The sequence below is a fragment of the Tarenaya hassleriana genome, unplaced genomic scaffold, assembly GCF_000463585.1.
Source record: "Tarenaya hassleriana unplaced genomic scaffold, ASM46358v1 Cleome35, whole genome shotgun sequence".
NCBI lineage: Eukaryota > Viridiplantae > Streptophyta > Magnoliopsida > Brassicales > Cleomaceae > Tarenaya > Tarenaya hassleriana.
Genome location: NW_010966617.1, coordinates 356680 through 379941, shown reverse-complemented (window position 1 = coordinate 379941; position 23262 = coordinate 356680). Strand labels below are relative to the sequence as shown.

The 23262-nt window shown below is 39.8% G+C and overlaps 4 protein-coding genes across 6 annotated transcripts; 3 read left to right on the top strand and 1 right to left on the bottom strand.

Moving 5' to 3' along the window:
- Positions 1–1896, top strand: LOC104821964 (transcription factor bHLH30). Its single transcript, XM_010553008.2, has 2 exons — positions 1–642; positions 1159–1896. The coding sequence occupies exons 1-2, from the start codon at positions 55–57 to the stop codon at positions 1639–1641; spliced, it is 1071 nt and encodes a 356-aa protein (XP_010551310.1). The 5' UTR covers positions 1–54; the 3' UTR covers positions 1642–1896.
- A 652-nt stretch (positions 1897–2548) lies between these two features.
- On the top strand, positions 2549–7254 carry LOC104821963 (NAC domain-containing protein 8). Of its 3 annotated transcripts, none has more exons than XM_010553007.1 (6): positions 2549–2776; positions 5093–5234; positions 5371–5557; positions 5640–6118; positions 6320–6823; positions 6930–7254. In XM_010553007.1, exons 2-6 carry the CDS (start codon positions 5106–5108, stop codon positions 6984–6986), a joined length of 1356 nt encoding a protein of 451 aa, XP_010551309.1. In that variant the 5' UTR covers positions 2549–2776; positions 5093–5105; the 3' UTR covers positions 6987–7254. The 3 variants fall into 3 exon arrangements, with proteins under 3 accessions (XP_010551309.1, XP_010551307.1, XP_010551308.1); XM_010553005.1 differs by lacking the exon at positions 2549–2776 and adding an exon at positions 4000–4221; XM_010553006.2 differs by lacking the exon at positions 2549–2776 and adding an exon at positions 4002–4446.
- Positions 7255–10129: 2875 nt separating this feature from the next.
- Positions 10130–10732, bottom strand: LOC109117025. The gene has a single exon (XM_019203486.1). The coding sequence runs from the start codon at positions 10524–10526 to the stop codon at positions 10386–10388; it is 141 nt and encodes a 46-aa protein (XP_019059031.1). The 5' UTR covers positions 10527–10732; the 3' UTR covers positions 10130–10385.
- Positions 10733–19686: 8954 nt separating this feature from the next.
- Positions 19687–23174, top strand: LOC104821962 (putative leucine-rich repeat receptor-like serine/threonine-protein kinase At2g14440). Its single transcript, XM_010553002.2, is given in 10 exon segments — positions 19687–19846; positions 19949–20923; positions 20926–20958; positions 21257–21407; positions 21879–21950; positions 22101–22169; positions 22306–22374; positions 22514–22591; positions 22675–22883; positions 23005–23174. Coding segments are annotated over 10 exon segments (1842 nt in total). The 5' UTR covers positions 19687–19773; the 3' UTR covers positions 23118–23174.
- Positions 23175–23262: the final 88 nt, after the last annotated feature.

Here is a 23262-nt window from a genome sequence, read left to right as displayed (position 1 = left end):
GTTCAAAGATGGTGACGTTTTCATAGAGAGAGATAGAGAGATTGAGGGAGTGATATGTGTGCAAAGAAGGAAGAAGAAGGCGATTGTTCATCAGGAGCTATGAACAACTTACAAAAGTACCAAAACAACCTCCTCCTTCCCCGACAACAACAAACCACCAGTTCCGACATCTTCGGACCTGGTAACAATGCCGGATTCACGAGTATCTTCCCCCAAGATTCTGTCCCCCCGGTCCTCCCTTGGCCTACTCCTCCGATCCAACCCTTCAACCCGATCCATGGACCCGACCCGTTTCTCCTCCCTCCTCCTCCTCCTCCGGCGTCTTTCTACGGCAGCGTTTTCAACAGATCGAGATTCGGGTTTGTCGACGGGTTCGGCGCCACGTCAGCACACCACCACCACCACCACCACAACGAGCATCTCCGGATCTTGTCAGAAGCTTTGGGTCCGGCGGTTCAAGCCGAGTCGGGTCAATATCCGTTCGGGTCGCAACCGGAGCTGGGGAAGATTACGGCGCAAGAGATGATGGACGCGAAGGCTTTGGCTGCGTCGAAGAGTCACAGTGAAGCTGAGAGGCGACGGAGAGAGAGGATCAACAATCATCTCTCTAAGCTTCGTAGCATATTACCAAACACCACCAAAGTAAGTACATTACACACATATACACTCCATCCATTGGTCCGACCACATACTTGTATATATACGCAACTTTTTTTTTTCAAAAATATATTTGGGCTTCTTATGAAACATAATATAGTATAGCGAACTCTTATATCGTTAATCATATTTTTATATGCTGTTTATTATATATACGGATGGAGAGCTAAATTTGTATAAAACCTAGAAATTGAGAACATGGAAGCTACTGCCACATCTATTTTCCTTTAATTTCCGTTTCTTTTTTGTTCCAAATCATGTGAGGCTTTTGTGTGGAAAATAAAAAAATTAGTTTTGTTACATTCCCTTGGCGATATCAATCATTGTCGGACCAAAATTATTCAGCATAGTAAAAATACTTATATATATACGCACCATTATAAATCTTCAAAAAAAAAAAAAATCTTTAGTTCCAAACAATATTGACAATACTCAATATCATATTAACATATGTACACTTGTATTCCTTTTATCACGTTTGTTTTTTCACATTTTTTTCAGACGGACAAAGCTTCCCTATTAGCGGAGGTGATCCATCACGTAAAGGAACTAAGACGACAAACTTCGCAGATCGCAGAGACAAACCCTGTCCCGACAGAGACCGACGAGATAACAGTAGATGTCTCAGAGGAAGAAGAACAACAAGACGGCAAGTTCGTAATAAAAGCTTCGATCTGTTGCGACGACAGGTCCGATCTCTTGCCCGACCTGATCAAAACCCTAAAAGGATTGCGTCTGAAAACCCTAAAAGCCGAGATCGCAACGGTCGGATGCCGAGTCAAGAACGTCCTGTTCGTAACGGGAGAAGAAGCTTGCGACAGCGACGAGCAACAACAGTGCATAGGATCGATACAAGAGGCGTTGAAGTCGGTGATGGATAAGAGCTCAGTAGAAGAACCTTCTTCTTCGGGGAATGCAAAGAGACAGAGGATGAGTAGTAACAACGGTATAAACATCGTGGAACCGCGACAGGAACAAAAGTAGTTCAGTTCTACATTTAGATCGGACATTGGATATGTGGTCTGATATATTTATATATACGTATAAGTGTAGGATTTATATAGATTATATCCGTTTTGGTGATTGGTTCTATATATGATACCTAAACTCGCCCTTTTTTTTCATTTTGGTGCTTTGTAATGGCTTTTTTTTTTTTGCTTCTGTTTTTTTAGTTTATAATTTTAACTTTGGTGGATTTGGGTTGTATAAAATGTATGTGTGTAATTCCAAGTGGAAATTAGTGGGTTAGAAAAAAGATAAATTAAAAGTACTAATGACGGTGGTGGTGTGATTATATATGTTGCATTATATACGTGCATGGGAGATGTGGAAGAAAGCAAAAGAAAACGAGCTTGGGATTCTAGCTTGTGCATCCTTTCTGTTACAATCTATAAATAAATCGAAATCAAAACTATATGAATAGGAATGCAAATTATTATTATTATTTATTTAAGTGTATGTATACTTGGGATTTATTTTCCTTTGGTATGCGCGCATGCATGCATATGCATAGTACGTAAAAATTTGGAATTATTTAAACCTAAAGCAAACACCCGATTGCATGTTCATTTACAACAATGAAATTTATTTCTCCTGTTTTGGATAATTTTTATAAAATAAATGAATTTAATTGGTCCATGCAGGACATGAACCTTAGTCTACTTGCTCCTAGATATTTAGTGTAATTAACTCGAGAGGATTAGCGAAATCGTTGAAACTAATCATAAGGAAATTACACTAATCATAAGGAAATATCTTGTAAGGGCTTTGACAAAAACAAAAACCTTGCAAGGGCTCAGACGGCCCGATAAGGGTATTTTGGTCAATTTTAAAAACGAAAGCCCTCTCTCTCTCTTATCCTTCCCGGTTGTTTTCCCTTTGAATTTCCGCCTAAAACGCCTTTTTCCCCAGAAATTTCGGGGAATCAATCGTCGGATGTTGGTTGAGAAGCCGTGAATAAGGATCTGATTTTGGGGATTAGGGTTTCGTTGAAGGGCGAAAGTGTTGGTGCAGAGAAGAGTAGTAATAAGCTGGAGAAGAGTGCGGAAGCCGGTTTGCTCTTTTCCTTCACACTTCTTCTCTCTCTGAAGCTCGAACATGTCTTCTCCCATTCATGGTGGTCAGTTTTTTTCCTCAAATATTTCTTTTGCTGCGTTTGTGGCTTATCGGAAAATCGGGAATTCTGCAAGTTAATCGAGCTCATTCTGATAATCTGGAACTGCATTGGATCTCCGCCCTGTAGCAGATGCCTGTCAATAGTTAGGGAATATATCTCGAATTAAAATCCTAAGATTTATTCGCACAGAGGCCCAAATTATGGAGTTTTCAGCTTCATATACATACAGCGGGAAGCTGAATTTATTCGAAAATTTTAGGGGGAAAGAAGTATACTTAATGGAAGGAGCTCTGAGTTAGTGGAACTGGGATCGTCTCTAGCTCTAAGGCCTGTTGGTTCATGGCTTGAATGAATCCTTGATCTGAAACAGAAAATAGATTAGGTTTTCCCGGTTAGGGATTTAAGACGAGACAGTTCAATTGCTTTGTTTTTCTGTTTGACAGGATTCTCTCTGCCTGCCCCATGGCCATCAACGCCTTATGGTCGGCATGGCATGTATGATGCTTTCTGATTGTTTGTTGCTTTGACTGTCTTCAAGTTTTAGCATCATGGTAGTGATCTGTTGTTTGAGCAAGCGTGAACTGAAAACTCCTTTGGCTCTGTTCCTTCCTTCCTCTGCTTGCGTTTGAGCTAGCAGATTGGATCGATAATGTCCGAAGCCCCTGGGCCTGCTTGTTTTGCTTTAAAGTGCTCTACACAAACCCTCTCACTTGCTTCTTCTGTATCTGTAACATTCTGCATTGCAAGAAATGCCTTATTGATCTCTATGATCTGTAAATGCAAGAGATTGCTTCTTTTTTTCCATTTTTTTTTATAATTCGAAAGTTCATCGAGTCTTTGGCCTGACTACAGGATCGGAAAAACCCATATGAATATCCCTCCTCAAGTGAGTACTCAAACCCGGGTTGAAAAAGAGCTTTGATCCCTTCTTTACAGGTTGAACCACCCAATCTTGAGTTTTTTTTTTCCATTCTTGCTTGCTCGTATCTTTTTTTTTCACTAAGCAAACCCTCTGCTCATCCCTCGAATGGAATATATGATTTTTTTTTCCATTCTGTATATATACTCTCTCTCACAAACACGCATATATATATATATATATGTGTGTGTTTTTAAAATTTTGGTGTAATTTTAAAGTTATATAACCTTCTAATTGATGGTCTACTGCGTAGCATTAAAAAATAGATTAATATACCTTATCATTGATTTTGCATCTTTATGTACAGATAATTAATTCACAATAGGTGAACAAGAAAAAACACGGATTGGGTCAAAGAAGTGATCTCAGCCGTTGATCTGATCGACTAGATTTAAGGTTTGAAGTCAACGCAAGTCGTCGCATGGGACCGCGTCACAGCCGATTACTTCTCTCTCCAAAAACATAAAACTGGCGCCTTTGGTCTCCTTCCACTCCCGAGGCAGACATTTATGTTCACAATATCATTCCAGTATCTTTTCTCTCTCTCTCTCTACAAATTGTTTTTTCGTAAATTAGCAAGCAGTGACAATCCGGTTTTCGAATTTTAAATTCCGATTGGGATATCGAGAAATGCTTGAAAAAGTGAGTGACTTCCACTTTTGATCTTTTCCCTACCGTCGCTGGGGGAGTTGGCTAGGGTTTCCGATTCCACTACTTTTTCTCTCGTCTTTCTTTGCCGAGCTCTCATGGCAGGGTAAGCATCTTTTCTTCTATCTCGCATTGTTTTAGAAATCGGGCATTTGATCTTTAAGTGGAATCTGGAATCTAAGTACGATTTTCGGGACGAATGTTAATCGACAAGTGGGGGCGAAATGTGAAAACTATTTTGTTTTTGTTAATCAATGTAGTTCTATGATCTCGGTTTCGGCGATTTAGCTGGTTAATGCGAACTGGGTTGCGCGAAATTTGCGTATTTGAGTCTCGTCGCTAGGGTTTTGTTTCATGTTATCGGTTTTATTTGTGATCGATGAACATCTGTGGTGGTACTTTGATGTTCTGGACCAAGGGTATTGAACTTGAACTTGAACTTGGATCAAAGCTAAGAACTTCTTTGATCGGAATGTTTTAGGATTTGGCATCAACTTAATGTTTGTCCGTCCCCTTTGGCTTCTTGAAGGTGATGATTCTGGGAACATAGTGTTTGGGAAAAGAGAATTAACAGCTTTGGTGTTGGGATGATGGTGTCTGCTTTATATTGTGTCTGATTTCACGATAAAATAGCTATGGGAGCGAACTGAGCTTTTAAACTTTCTGGTCTTTCAGCAGATTCGTGTGTTTGATACCCTCTTTTTATCGTTACATATTGATCAAGACTGTGGCCCTTTTCTTGCTGTGTGTAGGCGATCATGGTTGATGGATGGAAACCGATTTGCAACGAAAATAAAGAGTGCTTCGGCCAGTTCAAACCCGCAAAAAGTTGCGTGGAAAAGCAATCCTACAAGGCATTGCCCGAACTGCCATCATGTTATAGACAACAGTGATGTATGATTCTGCTCTTTCTTTCCTTCTCTGGTTCATCTGTCTGAACAATTATTTGATGTCCTTGGTTACTCTGCTACAAGTAAAAGAAAATCTTGTGCACGAGTTGCTTAGGTGTTTAAGTTCTATTCATTTCCAGGTCGTTGGTGATTGGCCAGGATTGCCTAGAGGTGTGAAATTCGATCCATCTGATCAGGAGATCATATGGCATTTGCAAGCAAAAGTTGGTTTACCGGGTTTAAGGCCCCACCCGTTCATCGATGAGTTCATCCCAACGGTTGATGAAGATGACGGGATTTGTTACACGCACCCCAAGAATTTACCAGGTAGTTGATCTCTGGGGATTCCATTCATTAACGGGATTTGCACAAAAGTTTGTCTCACTGTTACTGATTTTTAATCATTTAGGTGTTAAGCAAGATGGACTCGTGTCCCACTTCTTCCACAGATCGATCAAAGCTTATAACACAGGAACTCGAAAACGGAGAAAGATTCACGATGACGATTTTGGTGATGTGCGGTGGCATAAGACAGGTAGAACTAAACCTGTGATAGTGGATGGTGTTCAAAAAGGTTGTAAGAAAATCATGGTTCTCTATGGAGGAAAATCCGGGAAAACTAATTGGGTCATGCATCAATATCACTTGGGGACGGAGGAGGATGAGAAGGACGGGGAATACGTCGTATCGAAGATATTCTACCAGCAGCAGCAGCAATCTGTCAAGCAAGTTGGTAAAGCAGAAGCAGAGGTAACTGAGGATATCTTTGCAGTGACACCACAAGTGGACCCTGTCACTCCAAAGTTGGTGACTCCCGAGCCACGACATGCCGAGAGAAACTGCTCTGATTTTCACTTTTTGACTAAGTCTGTCACTGCTCATGCACAGGTAAACTTTTCTTGTTCTGTTTTTGCATAAAAATCACTCCAAAGCATTAATCACTCCTTTCTCTCCATGTTTGAGTGATTACTGAACTGAAAAATAGGTTCTCTTTGCATGCTCTTTATGAATTTACTAAGTACTGTCTATCGTGCCAACTGACATTGTTGTTGTTCTTCTTCGGTTTCCTTCCCGAAACAAAAACCTAAGACTGCTGAATCAGGTTATATGCGCAATGAGGTTCTACCTAATTGTAAAAGAGCCAGTCCTGAGGATGAACCGGGACCCAAACATGAAGAATATGGAACGAGAGATGATAATGAACCAAGTCCTGATGATGAGCCTGAACCCGAACATGAAGAATATCGAACGGGAGATGATAACGAGAACGGAGTGAAAGATAAAGAAGATGCCGATCATGCTGAGGAAGATCCAAAATGGTGGGATAGTGGATCTCAGAACATCCTGAACTCACAACAGCTTGTGGAGGCCTTGTCTCTTTGTGATGATCTTCTGCAAAGCCAATCACCAAAGAGAGGAGAGAATACAGACGATGAAGGTAATCAAGGTACAAAGATCAAACCTCGTCTCTCAGATTATGCTCGGTTAGGAACAGATGACTTCAAACGAGACCTAGAGGAGTGTCAGAACATCGATCTTGATCCTTCAAACATAGAGCTTGATACCCCACCCGAGTTCCGTCTGAGCCAGCTGGTACCCGACCCTTTTCTCTTGTTTTTCCAACGTTATCCTGCCATGTCCGAAAAAAAAAATTGGATTCTCGGAATCCTCAAGTGTTCTTGTTTTTTTTTCGATTCAGGAATTCGGATCTCAGGAAAGTTTTCTTGCTTGGGGCGGCGGAAAGACAATCGAGTAATGGAACTTACCTAAACTTGGTATGATGCATCTGACTCTTTTTAACATTTTGATCATGTTTCTGATGCCAGAATCTGTAGTGCCTTGTGTATGGTTTTTTTTGGTGGATGATTAAGAGCAGACTGAAACTGTAAATTCTTTTTGGTTACTGGGATTAGAAAAAGACAGCAGATTCTGTCGGAAAGTGTTTCAGATGTATAAAAACTTGACTGACACTTGCCCGAGTTTCAGATTTAGTGGTTATGCTTCTGTAAGATTTGCTTTCTCAATTGGATGTAATCATATTCAAAGTCTGTTCTTTGAAATCTCTCAGAGAGCTTAGGGAGATTTGGAGCCATACCCAATGTGGCATTTCTCAAAGTTTTAAACTTCATAAGAAAATTGTAAATTTGAATGAAACCCAATCATTTTTCTGTGTTTTGTATCAATTGGAAGTAGGGGTGGCCGAAGAACCGAACTAAACCGAGAAATACGGTATTTTTTTCGATTTGAACCATTCTAAATTCTCGAACGATATTATTTTTAGAAAACCGAATTTCTTGGAACTGAACCGAATTTTAAAAAATCTTGAAAAACTGAAATTTTTTAAAAGAAATCTATCATTTTTTTTTAATAAAAACTAGAATCGGACCGGAATCCAAATCGAATCGAATCAAATATAATATAAAAACCGATTGATATCTATTTTTGTAAAGACAAATAATCGAACCGATACATTTCCGTCCTGAATTCGCACCCATCCCGAAACACATACCCCTGACTGGAAGTATTGAATTAAGATATGGGACATGAAAATCTGTTCCTGCAGTCTCCTGGTCTCAATCATTTCTTTATGTATAATTGTGAAGAACATTATCTTTGAATTATCATGAACGTAAATGGCAATAATAAAGATAAATGGAACATATCAAATGTAATTTAGTGTATAGTTTTTTTTTTGGTTGAAATTTTAGTGTATAGTTTCTTTTTGTTATCTTTAGAATTCTTCTTTGTTCTTTTATGAACCGCGACTTCTACCTTTAGAATATTTGTGACGCGTTACCAGACAAAACGTCACACCAAAACAATTGCTTGTTCTAAATCTTTACTCGCATTTAGGTAAATATAAACTAAAATTCAAACGGAAATAATTATTAGTATAATTAAAAGTATTTACTAAAATTAAAATAAATATTATAATGAAAAGAAAATTTACAATCCTATAGTTATATTAATCACGGTCAAATGAATAAAATAGACATATGAAGACAAAATGATTATAAAACAATGACAAATGAAATGAATAAAAAAACGAAAAATAAAATAGATATATGAAGACAAACCCCAACCATTTGAGGACATGCATAGTATCGTGACCATGTAGCCACTATATATATATATATATATATATATATCCACATAAAAACAAACAATTATACATACATATACATATACATATATATGTATATATATATATGTATGTATATAATAAATAAAAGAGGCCTATGATTTGGCGGTGGAGGAGGTCGGGTCGGGGCCAGCAAAATTAGGCCTCGCACGTGGGCTCGGTAAAAGCCCAGCCTTTGACCATACTCTATTTTTTTTTTGTCGTTTTCTCTCTTTCTTTCTTTCTTTCTTTCTTTCTTTTTTCAAATTTCATTTAATATTATTGGACCAACCGTTGGGTTTGGGATATTATGTTTCAGTCGTAAGCTGAAATGCTTAGGATTTTCACATTATCATTTTATAATTATTTAATTCAGAAATACGACAATTATATAATCACGGTGATGCAGAAGACTGCGTATTTTTAGCATAACCCTTTTGCATAATATAGTTTTTTTAGCCTACATAGAATCATGAGTTTGAAAGATGACAAAAGTTGAATTAGAGGTAACGCTTGGAATAAAATTGGTATATATATATATATGCAATTTGATTAATATTTATTTTTGTGATAACTTATGTTTTTGAAAATATAGTTTACAGTTTGCATTTAAAATATATTAAATCCCGATAAAGGTATTTTGAATCCGATCTATTGAAAGGAATTCATATATATATGAATTGATCATAATTTAAATAAACATATCTCGTGTTAAATTTGCTTTAATTCTTCTTCTTTTTTCACTGTAATTCTTTCATCTTCATTTGATCCGATTTGATTTAGACGAATTTTGTTTTCCATTACTTCTACTTAAATTTGGAATATATATATATATATATATATATATATATATATATATATTGTAATGGGGCGTGTAAGGGTTGTTGATTTCTAATGTGATACTCATTGGCGAATGTGAAAGTTATATGAGGGGACGTTTCCCTCTTTGTGGCCGACAACTATAGTGTTTCTTGAAAGATTTCTGTACATCTTTTATAACAAATACAACATTTCTTTCTTCAAAAAAAAAATTAAATCCAAAACCCATATCCATATTTATTCCCCACGAATAAAAATTTAAAATTCGTGTATTCAAAGTTTACAAAAATCAATTTAATGCAATGGAGACGGGCGATTTTATTCCAAGAGGCAGCATTTGTTGTTTTTCTCTTAATTTATATAATTTGATTTGCTTGTACTCAACCGCAGACACGAGAATCCGTGTGACACGTGGCACCGCAAGACGCAGGAGAAGCTTTAATTTTTTAGGAGAATAAATAATATCCATGTGGTTTCTTGATAAAATCGATCTCGACCGTACACGTGTCTTACTAGGGTTCCGTCACCAACGTGATATTAGACGGTCCCACTAACGGCGTTTTGACCACTACAAATGATGAGGGCGTGCTTCCATGGCAAAGCTCTCCGTTCCTTTTCTTTTTTTTTTTTAAAAAAAAATTAAAATCATTAAACAGAAATGATGTTCGTAGTGAAGGTTTAGAGAATAGTGAAAAGGGTAATTTTTTATTTGACTTTATTTTAAAAAAAAATCGTGACTTGGGAAGCTTATGGGCTCATCCCACTTTGCTTCATTCAATCATCAATCCAATATCCGTACTATATTTTCGGGGAAAAAACGTTTTAGTTTCTTTACTAAAAGGTAAATACTTTTTTTTTTTTACTTTGATCCATCTTTTTTATTGTTTTTTCTATTATTCTAATATTCACAAATTCACGGAATGTTATGAATAAAATAAAAACAAAGGTCGCCCTTCAAAAAACAGAGTATTAATATATGAATAGATAGCTAATCAACTACTAATTTACATATCTTCAAAACCCTTCACCGGGGTTGAAAAAAAAAACTACAAAATTATATATATATGACGCTCCACAACCCCATCTTCCCAAGTATGTATAGTTAAACACGATAAAAGAATATATGTATATATATATATATATATGATGCTTAGTCATGATGATCTTGTTGCATCATCATACGAGTTTGGTGATCATGATAATGACGATGGATGATCAATCATGCCAACAAATAAGCATCACCACGCATCTTCTTATGATGTAAAGCTTCGACCTTTGCTCTCTTATGACTCCACTTACTCCACGGCTCCACATTTTCCTCTTCGACCCTCCCACGCTCGAGCCCGTCACCTTCATTTCCGATAAAAGAGAGAGAGAGAGATGGTTCTTGAGAGAGAAGTGTGTAGTATGTGGGTATGGATGAACTTGAAGAATTGGGTTGAGGGGTTATATATAGAAAGAGAGGAGGAATCGAACCGGACCGGTCCGGTCGGGTCTAGGAAAGGTGCGACGGGTAGGTCCGATGGAGAGAGGGCACTGTTCCCTAACCCACGGGACACTATGACCCTCCATACCCCCATAGTGTGGGCCTCACATGATATAGTATATACCCATATATAATAAGTGAATATATATATATATATAGAGAGAGAGAGAGATAGGAATCTTTGCCCTAAGAGTGGTTTGCCTAGTAGATATTATCTCGGTCACATGCTCGTCAAAGTTTGTGAAATGTGAAATAAAGAGTCGTGGGTTATCTTCTCTCTCTCTCTCTCTCTCTCTCTCATGCTTTGATTGCAGATCTACCTCATCTATCCTTTGTGATCAATGAACTTACAAAGCCCTAGATTGAATTTACCAAACATTTAATGCTGCTTTTAATTTTGTATGTTTAGATTTGATTTAGCAACGAGTCGTTTGATCGTTAATCTAGTTGGCTTTACATACAAATTATAACATTTTGTAGTATCAAGAAAGGAAAAAAAAACTTTTTTTCCGGAACATATTGCCACGTCAGCGTCGAGTCAAACCGATGCTGTTGGGTATCGGAATGATCCGACCAGCGAGATGGGTCGGCCATTATTTCGACAAACGATATCGGAGTGTTTAGTGTGCTGATTTGTGACCTTTGATTATTAATCTCTAATCTCTATTTTTTTTTTCTATAAATTATATGGATTTGAATGGAGATGAAAGGGAATATAATGCGATAACAAATACGAAAAGACAAAATGTTACAGAACCGAAGAGAATATTTAAATAAGATTTGGCATAGTTATGGTTGGATGGGTTCAGTGAGCACAATCTAGAGAAAATCACTTAAAGAAAACCGCGAATTATTCGGAACTATAACATAAAATATAATCTGTAATTAAATAGATACTTAGGAAATTAGAAAACTGAAATAGATACTAGATGACAAAATTTGGGGGGGGGGGGACTAAAAATATACATTTTTTCCTCATTTGATTATATTATAATTAATGTGGGGAGTGTATGAAATGCATTGTTCCGAAATTGGTAGGAGACCGACCTAATCGCACAATTATATAACTAAACGGGAGCGGTTAGGCGTTAATTAGGTGGCATAATCCTAATGGATAATGTGATCTCCGACCACATTAGTAACCACAGTTTATTATTCATTATCCTCATTTTAATTTTAACCAAAAAGAAATAATCAAAAGATGATTAGAGTAAGAATTTACTGCAATATTTGAATAATTAATTACAGCTAGGTTTGCAAGTAATTACTTAAACGCGTACGGAAAGATTTTTGCTTTTTACATATAAGTTAATTAAAAATGGCTAGGACATTTACACGAGATCTATCAATGTGCATTTGTTTGACCCTTCTTTGGTATTATATAAAAAATACCCTTAATTTGCTACTTCTACTTCAAGACATATCCTTGTGACCATGTGACCGAAATATAATATGGTCACATTTTGATTTTTATCGATTATAACGTTAAATTTATGGTGATCACACTAATTCATTATATTCATACATTGTATATCTTACTAATCATTTGATTAAAACATCATAAATTTAACGTTATGAACAATGTGATCAATATGTGACCACACTATATTTCGGTCACATGGTCACAATGATAGGTCTTGAAGTAGAAATAGCAAATTAAGGGTATTTTTAATAATGCCCCTTTTTCTTTACTATAGAATGACTCCTCCAAGAGGTAACTTGCTGTTCAAGAAATATCTCTCAATCTCTCCATTTTAGGGGGAAAATCCAACTTAGGTCACAAAAATTAGGGAGACTTATTTGGTTAGTAATCGAATAATCGAACCGAATCTAACGAAATGATTAGTAATATAATATATAACTGTAATTTAATCGAATTCGATAAAAAATGAAATGGATATGATTTTATGGATATGATTTTTTTTTTAAATGAAAAAATCGAATCCAAATTCGAACCGAACCGAATAAAAAATAATCGAAAACTGTTAATTTTTTTAAATGAGTATTTTATCATAATCGAACCAAATTTAATAAAAAACAGAACGATTATAGTTTTCTAAAATCGAAATAACCGAACATAATTTAAATCTAAACTAGCAAGCCATCCCTAATAGAGATTGCAGGTGTGTATGTTTATGGAGTCGCATAAATTGGTTCGGGTCGTTGTTTTAGAGTTTAAACTATTTAAATCAAAGTTTAAGTGATTAACCTAATAATTGGTGGTCTAATGGGACTTAAATTTTTGGATTCGATTTCACTTCTATGTCTTATTGCTATATTTATGGACCAAAATACGGTGGATTAATAATGTTGAAATTTATGTAATAATAATATTTTTTACGTGGGAAAAAAAAGAGTTTAATAATCTTTGGTTAAGGTGAAAGATCTATTTTATTTTTATTGCTATATTTTTTTAATGTGGTCGAATTGGCACCACTAGTTTCTGTTTTTTTTTTTTATCACATAAATCTTTTCGACTTTTCACGAGAAACTGTCAATGGGCCTTAAGCTTTTAAAAAATTATTAATGGGCCTTTGAATAAGCCCAATAATGTTTAAAGCTATGGGCCAGTGGGTGGATGTGTATGGGTTTTGAATTCCTCTTTTTAAATAAAACCGAATATTTAATAAGATAGTCTCTCATGGAGATTATTTTTAATAAAATGGATTAGGAAAACATTGAGAATTCCATAATATAATATAATATAATATAATATAATATAATATAATATAATATAATATAATATAATATAATATAATATGCTAATACAAATTTAAGTTTTTTTCTTTTGCTAGTTAAATTTTAATAGACCAATTTGTATTTGAAATCCGTATAAGTAAATTGTAAAACAATATAATTACTCCTGATAGTAAACTCGAATTTTATTAAATTAATTTACACATTTTATATGGTTCATGAATTCAAGAAAATCCCAATATTTACTATTTGCGAGTAATTTCGGCACAAACTACTAATATCGAACTAACGACTCCCAAAACAACTTCCCCAATATAAAAATATAAATTAATTTTGATTCTTATAATAAACCCTTTTTTAAAATTATGGAAATAACTGGCAAATAAATACGACAAAGAGTTGAGAACAGTTATCTTGTCACGGGAAATTTGGCTCCGAGATTAGGACACTAACACAATGTGGTAATCACGTTTTTACCCCTTGATTAACATTTAAAATGTCATTAATAATCTATATTAATGAAAATCAACACCAAATAAGCCTGATTTAATTATGCAGAAAGTAAGTGGGTGCCATGAAACTTTTGAACTGAATAAAACACGTTTTATTTGTAGACTTTGTCAAAAACAAGGTAATTATTTCATCAAGTGTATTTTCGGGGTTTTCTTATTAGTTTAATAATTTAATGGACAAATCCCATAAAAATACATGGATTTTATAAAATATATCATAAAAAATATATGAATTGTTAATTTGATATTTTAATACATGAAATGTGTGTTGGGCCATAAGGCCCATTTGGCGGAGAAATAGAACCTTCCTTTTGGGAAGGAGGTTTCGGGTTTTAACCCGAAACGCAGCGTTTCATCCTGAGGGTTAATGAAACCCTAATGGGTTTCGGGACTTCGACACGGAGAGAGGCGCGGTGCTCGAGGTGGAGATAAGAAAGGCGATCGCAGAGGCGATCGTGGGAAGGAGAGGAAGATCGCGACGGAGGAAGAGTTTCCCGGCGATGGAGAAGCTTCTGACCGGTGGCGGTCACAAAGGTGAGTCGCGGAGTAGGTCGGTAAGTGTCTCGTACCCTGTCTCTTGGTGTTTCTCGGTGAGCCTCCGACCTTGTGTGGCGAGCCATCGTGTGTTATCCCTTCTCTGTTGTTTCCGCTCTATTCTAGTGGATTCGCCGGCACCGTCCGGCCGAGATGTAGGCCCGAGGAAACTCGGTAACCGAACTCGTTAAAACTCCGGTGTCGTTTCGTTTCTTGCACGTACGAGCGTCGGAGAGAACCGTGAGGAATCCGATATCCACTTCACAAAGTGGTATCAGAGCTCCGGTTCCGATCCAGGGAGCATCGCCGGTCAGGCGAGGTAAGTTAGGGTTTCCGGTTTCATTTCCGAGTCGAGTCTTTCTGAGCGTTCTAACTTTCTACTGAGTGTGAAAGGCGCAAGATCGGAGGTAGATCGGGACTCGAAAGAAGAAGATCTGAGGTCTGTGGTACTGTCGGCGGCGAAGATTCGGGATCCGAAATCTCAGACAGCTGACGCGGCCAAGACTCGTTTTGAAACCGGTAACCAGGTGAGTCTCTTGACTCGAGTTTTCATTATCTTTCCGCAATTTTTCTCCGATTTGAGTCCGAGTTTCAAAGAAACTCGGTGGAACTCGGCGGAGAAAGCCCGATTCCGGCGAAACTCGGTCCGAACTCGTCCGAGTTAGGGTTGGGTGGAGGGATCGGGTGAGTCAACGTCCGAGTCAACTCGGCAGACTCGGCGGCTAGGGTTTCCGAAATTAGGGTTTCGGATTAAACCCGGTTTACACCGGTTTAATCGATCCAATTTCGGTTTAACCCGGTTTAGGTCAATCGAACCTGGTTCGATTCGATCCAAGTCCGGTTATCGGCGGTCATATCGGGTCTGACCCGGTTCCATCGGTTCAGACCGGATTCCGGCCAGTTCAGTCCGGCTCAGACCCGGTTCCGACCGGTTCAGACCGGTTCACTCCGGTTCGGTCAATTCGTTGACCAATTTGGTCAACAGTTGACCGGTTTAGGTCAAATCGGACCGGTTTAGGTCCGGTTTAGGGTCAATTGGACCGGTTTAGACCGGTTCAGGTCAATCTGGGTCCGGTTTAGGTCAATTGAGTCCGGTTTAGAGCAATTCAGACTAGTTTAGGCTAGTTTAGGTCTTGGTTAAGGTCTGATTTATCTGGGAAGGGCTAGAATTGTTCGGTTTAGACCAATAGGGTCTGATTGGAGTTGAATTAGGGCCGGTTTTAGACTGGTTTAGGTCTAATGTGAGGGTCTGTTCGTCCAATTAGGCTAGAATTAGACCGTATAGGTCAATTGGGTCCGGTATTAGGTAAGATCAGATCGGGTTTAGGCTGGTAGAGGTCTGTTTAGGATCTGAATTATCTGGTTAGGGCTGGTATTGGTCGGGTTAGGATCTGAATTCGTGGTTTAGGGCTAGATTAGGTCAGTTTGGGGGTCTGGAGTGTATAATTAGGACTAGAACTAACTGCTTTAGGGTTAGGATGGTCCAAATTAGGTCTGATGGTGTCTGGTTTAGGGCATAGTGGACTGGTTTAGGGTAGATTAGGGTCTGTAGTGATCGGTTTACCCTGCTAGGTTGGTCTAGTACTCAATTTGGCTTGGTTTAGTGAAAATTCACTAGGGTTAGACTTGTTTAGATCTCGGTTTAGCTAATGTAGGTCATAGATTCCGGTTTCTGTTCAGTATAGGTCTGAATAGGTTGGATTTGACTTTGTTTAGCTAGGTAGGAGGTCGGGTTAGACTTAAATAGGCTGGTACAGGTCTGTAGTAGACTGTCTAGGTCTGATATAGGTCTGTAAGTGCTGTTTAGGTCTTGGTTAGGTCTGGTTAAGCCAAATTTGAGCTAGTCTAGCTTAGTCTAGGTCTGATCAGTAGGTAATTAAGTCAAAATAGGCTTGGTTAGGTCTGATTAGAGGTTAAAATGTCTATAGAGACATTGTTTAGGTCTGATCAGATTAGTATCTGAAAAATAGACTTGGTTAGGTCTGATTAGAGGTTTAGAATGTCTATAGAGACATTGTCTAGGTCTGATCTGATTAGTATCTGATTGTAGATTTAGGTATTATCTAGTTTAGGACTAGATAGGACTCCTAAGTGCCAGGTTTGAGTCATAGAGTCCGGTACATTGACCGGTTAGGTCTGATTAGGTGGATTTTAACTAAAACGGGTTGGTTTAGGGGTTGGTTAAGTCTAGAATCACTAGGTATAGGTCTGTAGGGATCGGTTTAGATCAGGGCAGGTATGTAGGAGTTGGTTTTAGGCGTTTATAGGGTCTGATCAGATTAGAATTAGGTCAATTAGGCTTAGTTCAGATCTGATTAGGGTGCTAAAAGTCTAATCAGTGGTTGGTCGACTAGGGTTGGCTTAGGTCTGATTAGGGTCGTGTGATGGTCTAGTCGGGACTTTTGGTTGTCAAACTAGGGCTGTTAGGATCTAGGTAGCACTTGGGTAGGTCTGATTAGGACTTTGTGAGGGGCCGGGTAGACTCGGGATCGTAGAACTGGTTAGGACTGTGTTGGGGGCCATGTAGACTCGGTGTTATAGGTCTGATTAGACGTAATCAGGTCTGGTTAGCCTTAAGTTAGGTCTGGTTAGACGTAATCAGGTCTTAAAGTAGGCTGTGTTTCGAGTCTAATAGGTCGGTTAGGCAAAATTATGCCTAGGGTAAGTCCAATCAGGTTTCTGCGAGAGTCTAGGAGGTCGTTTAGGTAGAAATATACCTTGTGTTAAGTCAAATCAGGTCTGGTCTAGAGTGTGTTAGATCCGTTTAGGTAAGATGTACCTAGGGTGTTGTCCGGTTAGACTTGGTATAAGGTCCGCTAGATCGGTTTAGGTTGAGTACCTAGGTTAAGTCCGGTCAGGTCGTGTTCTCTAGGTCTTGTAGGTCTGATTAGGTAGAGACGTACCTAGGTTTAGGACCGATAGACTTAGGGTTAGAGCGTGTTTAAGCACGGCTAGGTAGAAATATACCTAGGGTTAAGTCCTCTAGGGTTCGGTCTCATCCCTCGTGTCATGTTACATCACTTCTAGGGTCAGGTAAGTCACTTCCGGGTTGAGTCATTTTAGGCTCTGGTTATATCGTCTTAGGATGATGGAGTTAGATTGTCTAGCTCGGTATACCCCGAAAGGGGTATGGTGGAAGGACTAGGGGTCTCGGGCAAAACCCGAGAAATCGGGTTGCAGGAGTAGGCCAAGGACCAGGTGGAGTGAGTTGTTCCGCGGGTAGGTAGGGATCCTACATGGAGGATTTGTAGATCCCGGATGACGAGGTAGGGAGAGTCCGAGGTAGAAGGACATATGACCTCGGAGGAGTAAACCGAAGCTGCTTCGGTTCTCGGTGGTAGGTCAGGAGGTGAGGTCTCCACATTTAGGTGGAGTTTCCTCGGGTAGGATGCTCAGGAGATGGTGTGAGCAGGGAGGTGTCGGGTTTACACCGGGTAGAGTCGGTGTAGGTTGGAGCGCTAGGACACTCCCTCTCGAGGTGGAGCACGTGCACTCACGTGTCTCTTATTCTCGGTGGAGCATTCTTAGAGGACTAGAAAAGTCTTCGCGGGACAAAACCGTGGGACAATTCTAGTTGGCAGGTTAGGGTCCGAGGGTAGAAGTCGTATATCTATAGGTAGTATAGACTTCACGGGGATCCGGGCTAGGTATCTAGCGGGTTTTCGGTAGTATGACTCAGGTTAGTCTCGGGGAAGTCGGGATAGACTTAGGAGACGGGTAGACGTCGGGTATAATCCTCGGGTTAGCTAGCGGGTATAGTCTTGGACTTTACTAGGAGGGTTAGTAGACGGTCTAGGGAGTCATACAACCGAGGGTAGCATTCGCCAGTCGGGTGATGCGGGATAGGACTACGGTTCGAGTCTTATCGGGGGTGAACGTTCTAACACGTTTACCGAGTGTTTCAGGTTTGGATGAGCAGGATCGGCGGCGGGATAAGGCGACGAGGTCTTGAGGAGTCATCGACGGGAGCTTCATCAGGTTCAAAGGCAGCAACATGCGACTAACTCCGACATCAGGTAAGTGAGGTAAGTCAGGTAAGTTACGCTTTAAATTACGACGAAAGTCGAGGGATCGACGAAAGTCGATCGGTGCTGGAAACGGCGAACCACTAGTGTTTATTGTTTTTTATTTCCGGTTCTCTTTCTCCACCAAGGTGGAGATTGTTGGGCCCTAAGGCCCATTTGGCGGAGAAATAGAACCTTCCTTTTGGGAAGGAGGTTTCGGGTTTTAACCCGAAACGCAACGTTTCATCCTGAGGGTTAATGAAACCCTAATGGGTTTCGGGACTTCGACACGGAGAGAGGCGCGATGCTCGAGGTGGAGAGAAGAAAGGCGATCACAGAGGCGATCGTGGGAAGGAGAGGAAGATCGCGACGGAGGAAGAGTTTCCCGGTGATGGAGAAGCTTCTGACCGGTGGCGGTCACAAAGGTGAGTCGCGGAGTAGGTCGGTAAGTGTCTCGTACCCTGTCTCTTGGTGTTTCTCGGTGAGCCTCCGACCTTGTGTGGAGAGCCATCGTGTGTTATCCCTTCTCTGTTGTATTCTTCGTTCCTAGTGGATTCGCCGGCTCCGTTCCGGCCGAGACGTAGGCCCGAGGTAACTCGGTAACCGAACTCGTAAAAACTCCGGTGTCTCTTTCGTTTATCGCACGTACGAGTGTCGGAGGGAAGTGGTGAGGACTCGATACACACTTCACAATGTGTATAAAAATACATATATTTATATATTTTTATGTTATATTTCATAAAATTTATGTATTTTTTTAAATGCAATTTATGTATTTTTTTTAGAATTTTCTATAATCTAATTATATAAATTACGCATTTTCAGGTTAAAAAAACAGAGGAGGTAATTGTCGGGTAGTGCATGGAGGGTTGGTTTTATTGTTGGATGGTGACGTATTTATTTCACCTTTCATTAAATATCCTGTTCACATGCACTGTCAATTATCTGACGTTATGTAATATATTTATCTTTATATTTCACATAGATTCCCTCAGCATTTACACCGATTAAATAAATGAATTTATCAAATCTATGTTGATTAGAGTTGGGCATTTTGTACACTAAAATGAATGAATGTCTCGAAACTCTTATAGATTTGTACCATTATAGAAATAATATAAGTTTTGATATAAATAAATAAATTGGGTGACAAAAATTAATTAATAAAATGGTCCAGAAATCTAGCGCCAAAAAAAAAAAGCATCAAAGTGTGTAAAAATGTCTTTGATTAGCAAATGTAAGTCCACTCCTTTCCCGCAAATCTCGCCTTCATCTCTCTCTCTCTCTCTCTCTCTCCCGTCTTCTTCTTTACAGTACTTTCACTCTTTACTCTCTCTCTCTCTCGATCCAGAAATTTCACTATCCCCACAATGCCCCTCCTCTCTCTCTCCTTCTTCCTCTCTTTCTCTCTCCTCCTCTCCCTATCCCTCTCCTTCCCCTTCAGTACGTCTCTCTCTCTCTCTGTGAATCTCCATGGAAGGTGCTCTGATTTCTAGATCTGATGCTGAACTGGATTCTTCTTCCTCTGTTTTTGTTTCCTTGCAGATACTTCTCTTTACATTGACTGTGGATCTCCCGAAGGTTCCGCCGACGCCTTCAGCCGCTCATGGCTTCCCGACCGCTTCTACTCCGGCGGTGCCACCGCCGTCGTCTCCGAGCCTCTCCGGTTCCATCTCGCCGCCGAGAAGACCCTCAGGTACTTCCCTCTCTCCTTTGGCAAGAAGAATTGCTACGTCGTCCCTCTTCCCTCCGGTCGCTACTACATCAGGACGTTCACCGTCTACGATAACTACGACGGGAAGTCTCATTCCCCTTCGTTCGACGTCTCCGTCGAAGGCACTCTCGTTTTCTCCTGGAGATCGCCGTGGCCGGAGAATCTCGTCCGCGATGGTTCCTACTCCGATCTTTTCGCGTTCGTCGATGACGGCGAGCTCGATCTGTGCTTCTACAGCATCGCCACCGATCCTCCCCTTGTAGGTTCCTTGGAGATCATACAAGTTGATCCGTTGTCGTATGATGCGTCGGGGACTGGTCACGATGCCATGCTGGTCAACTACGGGAGGCTCTCATGCGGTTCGGATCAGTGGGGGCCTGGTTTCACGAATCATACCGACAGTTTCGGCCGGTCGTGGCAGTCGGACGCCGATTTTCGGTCGGAGAGCTCGAACTCGGCGGCTCGATCGCTGTCGACTCTGGAGAAGATCAAAGGTGCGGATCAGGCGCCGAATTATTTCCCCATGAAGCTGTATCAAACGGCGGTGACGGTCTCAGGAGGGGGTTCGCTGGTCTACGAGCTTGAAGTGGACGCGAAGCTCGATTACTTGCTCTGGTTCCATTTTGCCGAGATCGATTCAACTGTGAAGAAGGCTGGGCAGAGAGTGTTTGATGTGGTGGTGAACGATAACAATGTGAGCAGAGTTGATATCTACAATTTGGTCGGGGGATTTGCGGCTTATAGTTTGAATTATACTGTGAAGAATCTGAGCAGTACTACTGTCACCGTGAGATTGTCGCCCGTCGTCGGCCTGCTGATTTGGCCACAGTGCCTGAGCAAGGTATGTGAACTTTAATGGTAGCAATTTGATTGGAATCTGAGAATTCGTAAGAACTGAATTGGGCGAGACAAGGGGAGATGACGTTGAATTGTTTCTTACTTAGTTTCTCCGTCTTTCCATAAATGGTTAGCAATCAATTCACTCGTCTTCGATAGAAAGGGAAACAAAAAGTTAGCTAAGTTCTTGACATTTTCTTCTGCTTGATCAAATCCGGAAATACTCAGACATTTAGGTGTTGAATTGTTTGTTTACCTTAGGATCGATGTGAGTGCTAACAAGGCTCTGGGTTTTTTGGCAGTGACTGCCATGAAAGCGCTTAAGGATTCACTTCGTGTCCCGGATAGAATGGGTTGGAATGGTGATCCCTGTGCTCCCACTAGCTGGGATGCTTGGGAAGGAGTCGCATGCCATCCCAACCCGCACGGACCTGGCCTCGTTATATTCCAAATGTGAGTTCCTTGGATACCATTGTATCCAAGATTGTTTAGCTCTGGGTTCGAGTGGCATTTCACCCCTAACCACAACTCATCCGTATTGTTCTGCGTTCTCTGTCATTATGTTTTAGGAGTCGAATTTGTATTTAAGCTGAAAATTAGATCATGATGCTTCAACCGACTGGCATTGATAACGATCGATTTGAGCAAACACTGTATTTAGTTTATACACATATATTTGACTTCTTCATTTATCTGGAACTTAGTCTAGGCAGTATGGTAATCTAGCCATCAGCTTCCTGGAACAATTTTTTGCTGCGTTATTAACAACACTACACTGTTCACTGTTGTTTTTTTTTCCCTGTTTGTGTTTAGTATCTTTAGTATCTGTGATGTGTGATCTACCACCTCGCTATATCTATTCTGCTGTTTATACACTTCTTTCGGATAGATAGAGCTCGCCTCATTCTGTTTTACTTGTTTCAGAGACCTTGGTAGCCAGGGCCTGAGAGGATATATCAGTGAGCAGATTAATTTTCTGACAAATTTGAATAGCCTGTAAGTATCACCTGCTGACTTCTTTGTCTATGGGCATTACAGTGTTTACTTGCTCATTATATTGTCAATGGTGCATGGCGATCTGAAGGGTTAGCTTCATATTCTGTACTCATCGATCAAAGGCATGAATCGTTTTGTTTCCTTTTGCAGCAACCTGAGTTCAAATTCTCTAGGTGGACCACTTCCTCCAGGGCTTGGTCAGAAGTCCCTTGTGAATCTGTAAGTTGCAAACCTCACACGGTCTCACGCATAATATATTAAGTTGCCGAAAATAGGATTCTGAATGGTTTTATGTGCTCGGGACGAGGGAGAATTTTAGCCATTTATGCTCATCATTTCCCTCTTTCGGTTGTAGGGATTTGTCAAACAATCAGTTCACAGGGCCGATTCCTGAAAGCCTGACATCTTCAAGTTTAAAGCTCGTGTAAGAAGCAAGCTGCTTTAATCATTCTTTCTTGACTGATGAACTGTGTGCGTATAACGTGTTCCTCCCATATAAGCAGAGGACGGAATTTCTGTGACCGAATTGGCTAAACAAATTATGAATAATGTTGTTGTGTTAGGCTTTTGAATGGCAACCAGTTGGAAGGAAGAGTACCCGAAGAACTCTATTCAGTCGGTGTTCATGGTGGAATCATCGAGTATGTTCTGTTTGTGTTATTACCTCGTCGCCTTCTCTGACTCATTTTTCACTCAACTAAAACGATTTCCAATAATATTTCAGTCTATCTGGAAACAAGGGATTATGCGGAGTACCATCTCTTCCGTCATGTCCTGTGTTCTTCGAAAACGGGCACTTGTCGAGACGAGGTAAAATAGGGATAGCAGTGTCGTGTGCAGTGGTGTTTGTACTGACGCTAGTTGGTGTATACTTCTGCTGCATCTGGAGGGGAAGACACGATTACGACTTTGCACCTCCTCACGATCTAACATGTAAGTCATACATATATAATATCTTTCATAAACCAGAATTCAAGTTCTCTGTTAATGGAGTGAGAGATATGTTTGTCCTTAGAAAGGGGATGTAATGGCATTTGTCTGTTGGGTGTTTCAGCACTGGCGGCGGGGAAGAGAAACAAATACCAAAGGCAGAAGTCATTGATGCTACTTGAAATGGAAAGCCAACATGCTAAAGGGTTGCCCTCACTCCCCTTGAATTCCCATTAATGACCAAGGGGTTTCTTTTTCCTTCTTTTTTTTTCTGGGACAGAGCAAAAAAAAAAAGGGATGGAAATAGAAACTAGGAAGCTTTTTCGTTGTGTAATTAACCACTATATACACAATTTCTACAAAAACAAAAAACATTGGGGGG

What these genes read in the sequence shown, in the direction of transcription:
- LOC104821964 (XM_010553008.2), top strand. Translation starts at nt 55, where the DNA reads ATGTGTGCAAAGAAGGAAGAAGAAGGCGATTGTTCATCAGGAGCTATG. An exon ending in TATTACCAAACACCACCAAA is followed by an intron (nt 643 to 1,158) that starts GTAAGTACATTA and finishes CATTTTTTTCAG; the next exon opens with ACGGACAAAGCTTCCCTATT.
- LOC104821963 (XM_010553005.1), top strand. Translation starts at nt 4,202, where the DNA reads ATGTTCACAATATCATTCCA. An exon ending in ATGTTATAGACAACAGTGAT is followed by an intron (nt 5,235 to 5,370) that starts GTATGATTCTGC and finishes ATTCATTTCCAG; the next exon opens with GTCGTTGGTGATTGGCCAGG. An exon ending in CTGTCACTGCTCATGCACAG is followed by an intron (nt 6,119 to 6,319) that starts GTAAACTTTTCT and finishes CAAAAACCTAAG; the next exon opens with ACTGCTGAATCAGGTTATAT.
- LOC109117025 (XM_019203486.1), bottom strand. Translation starts at nt 10,526, where the DNA reads ATGAAGGTGACGGGCTCGAGCGTGGGAGGGTCGAAGAGGAAAATGTGG.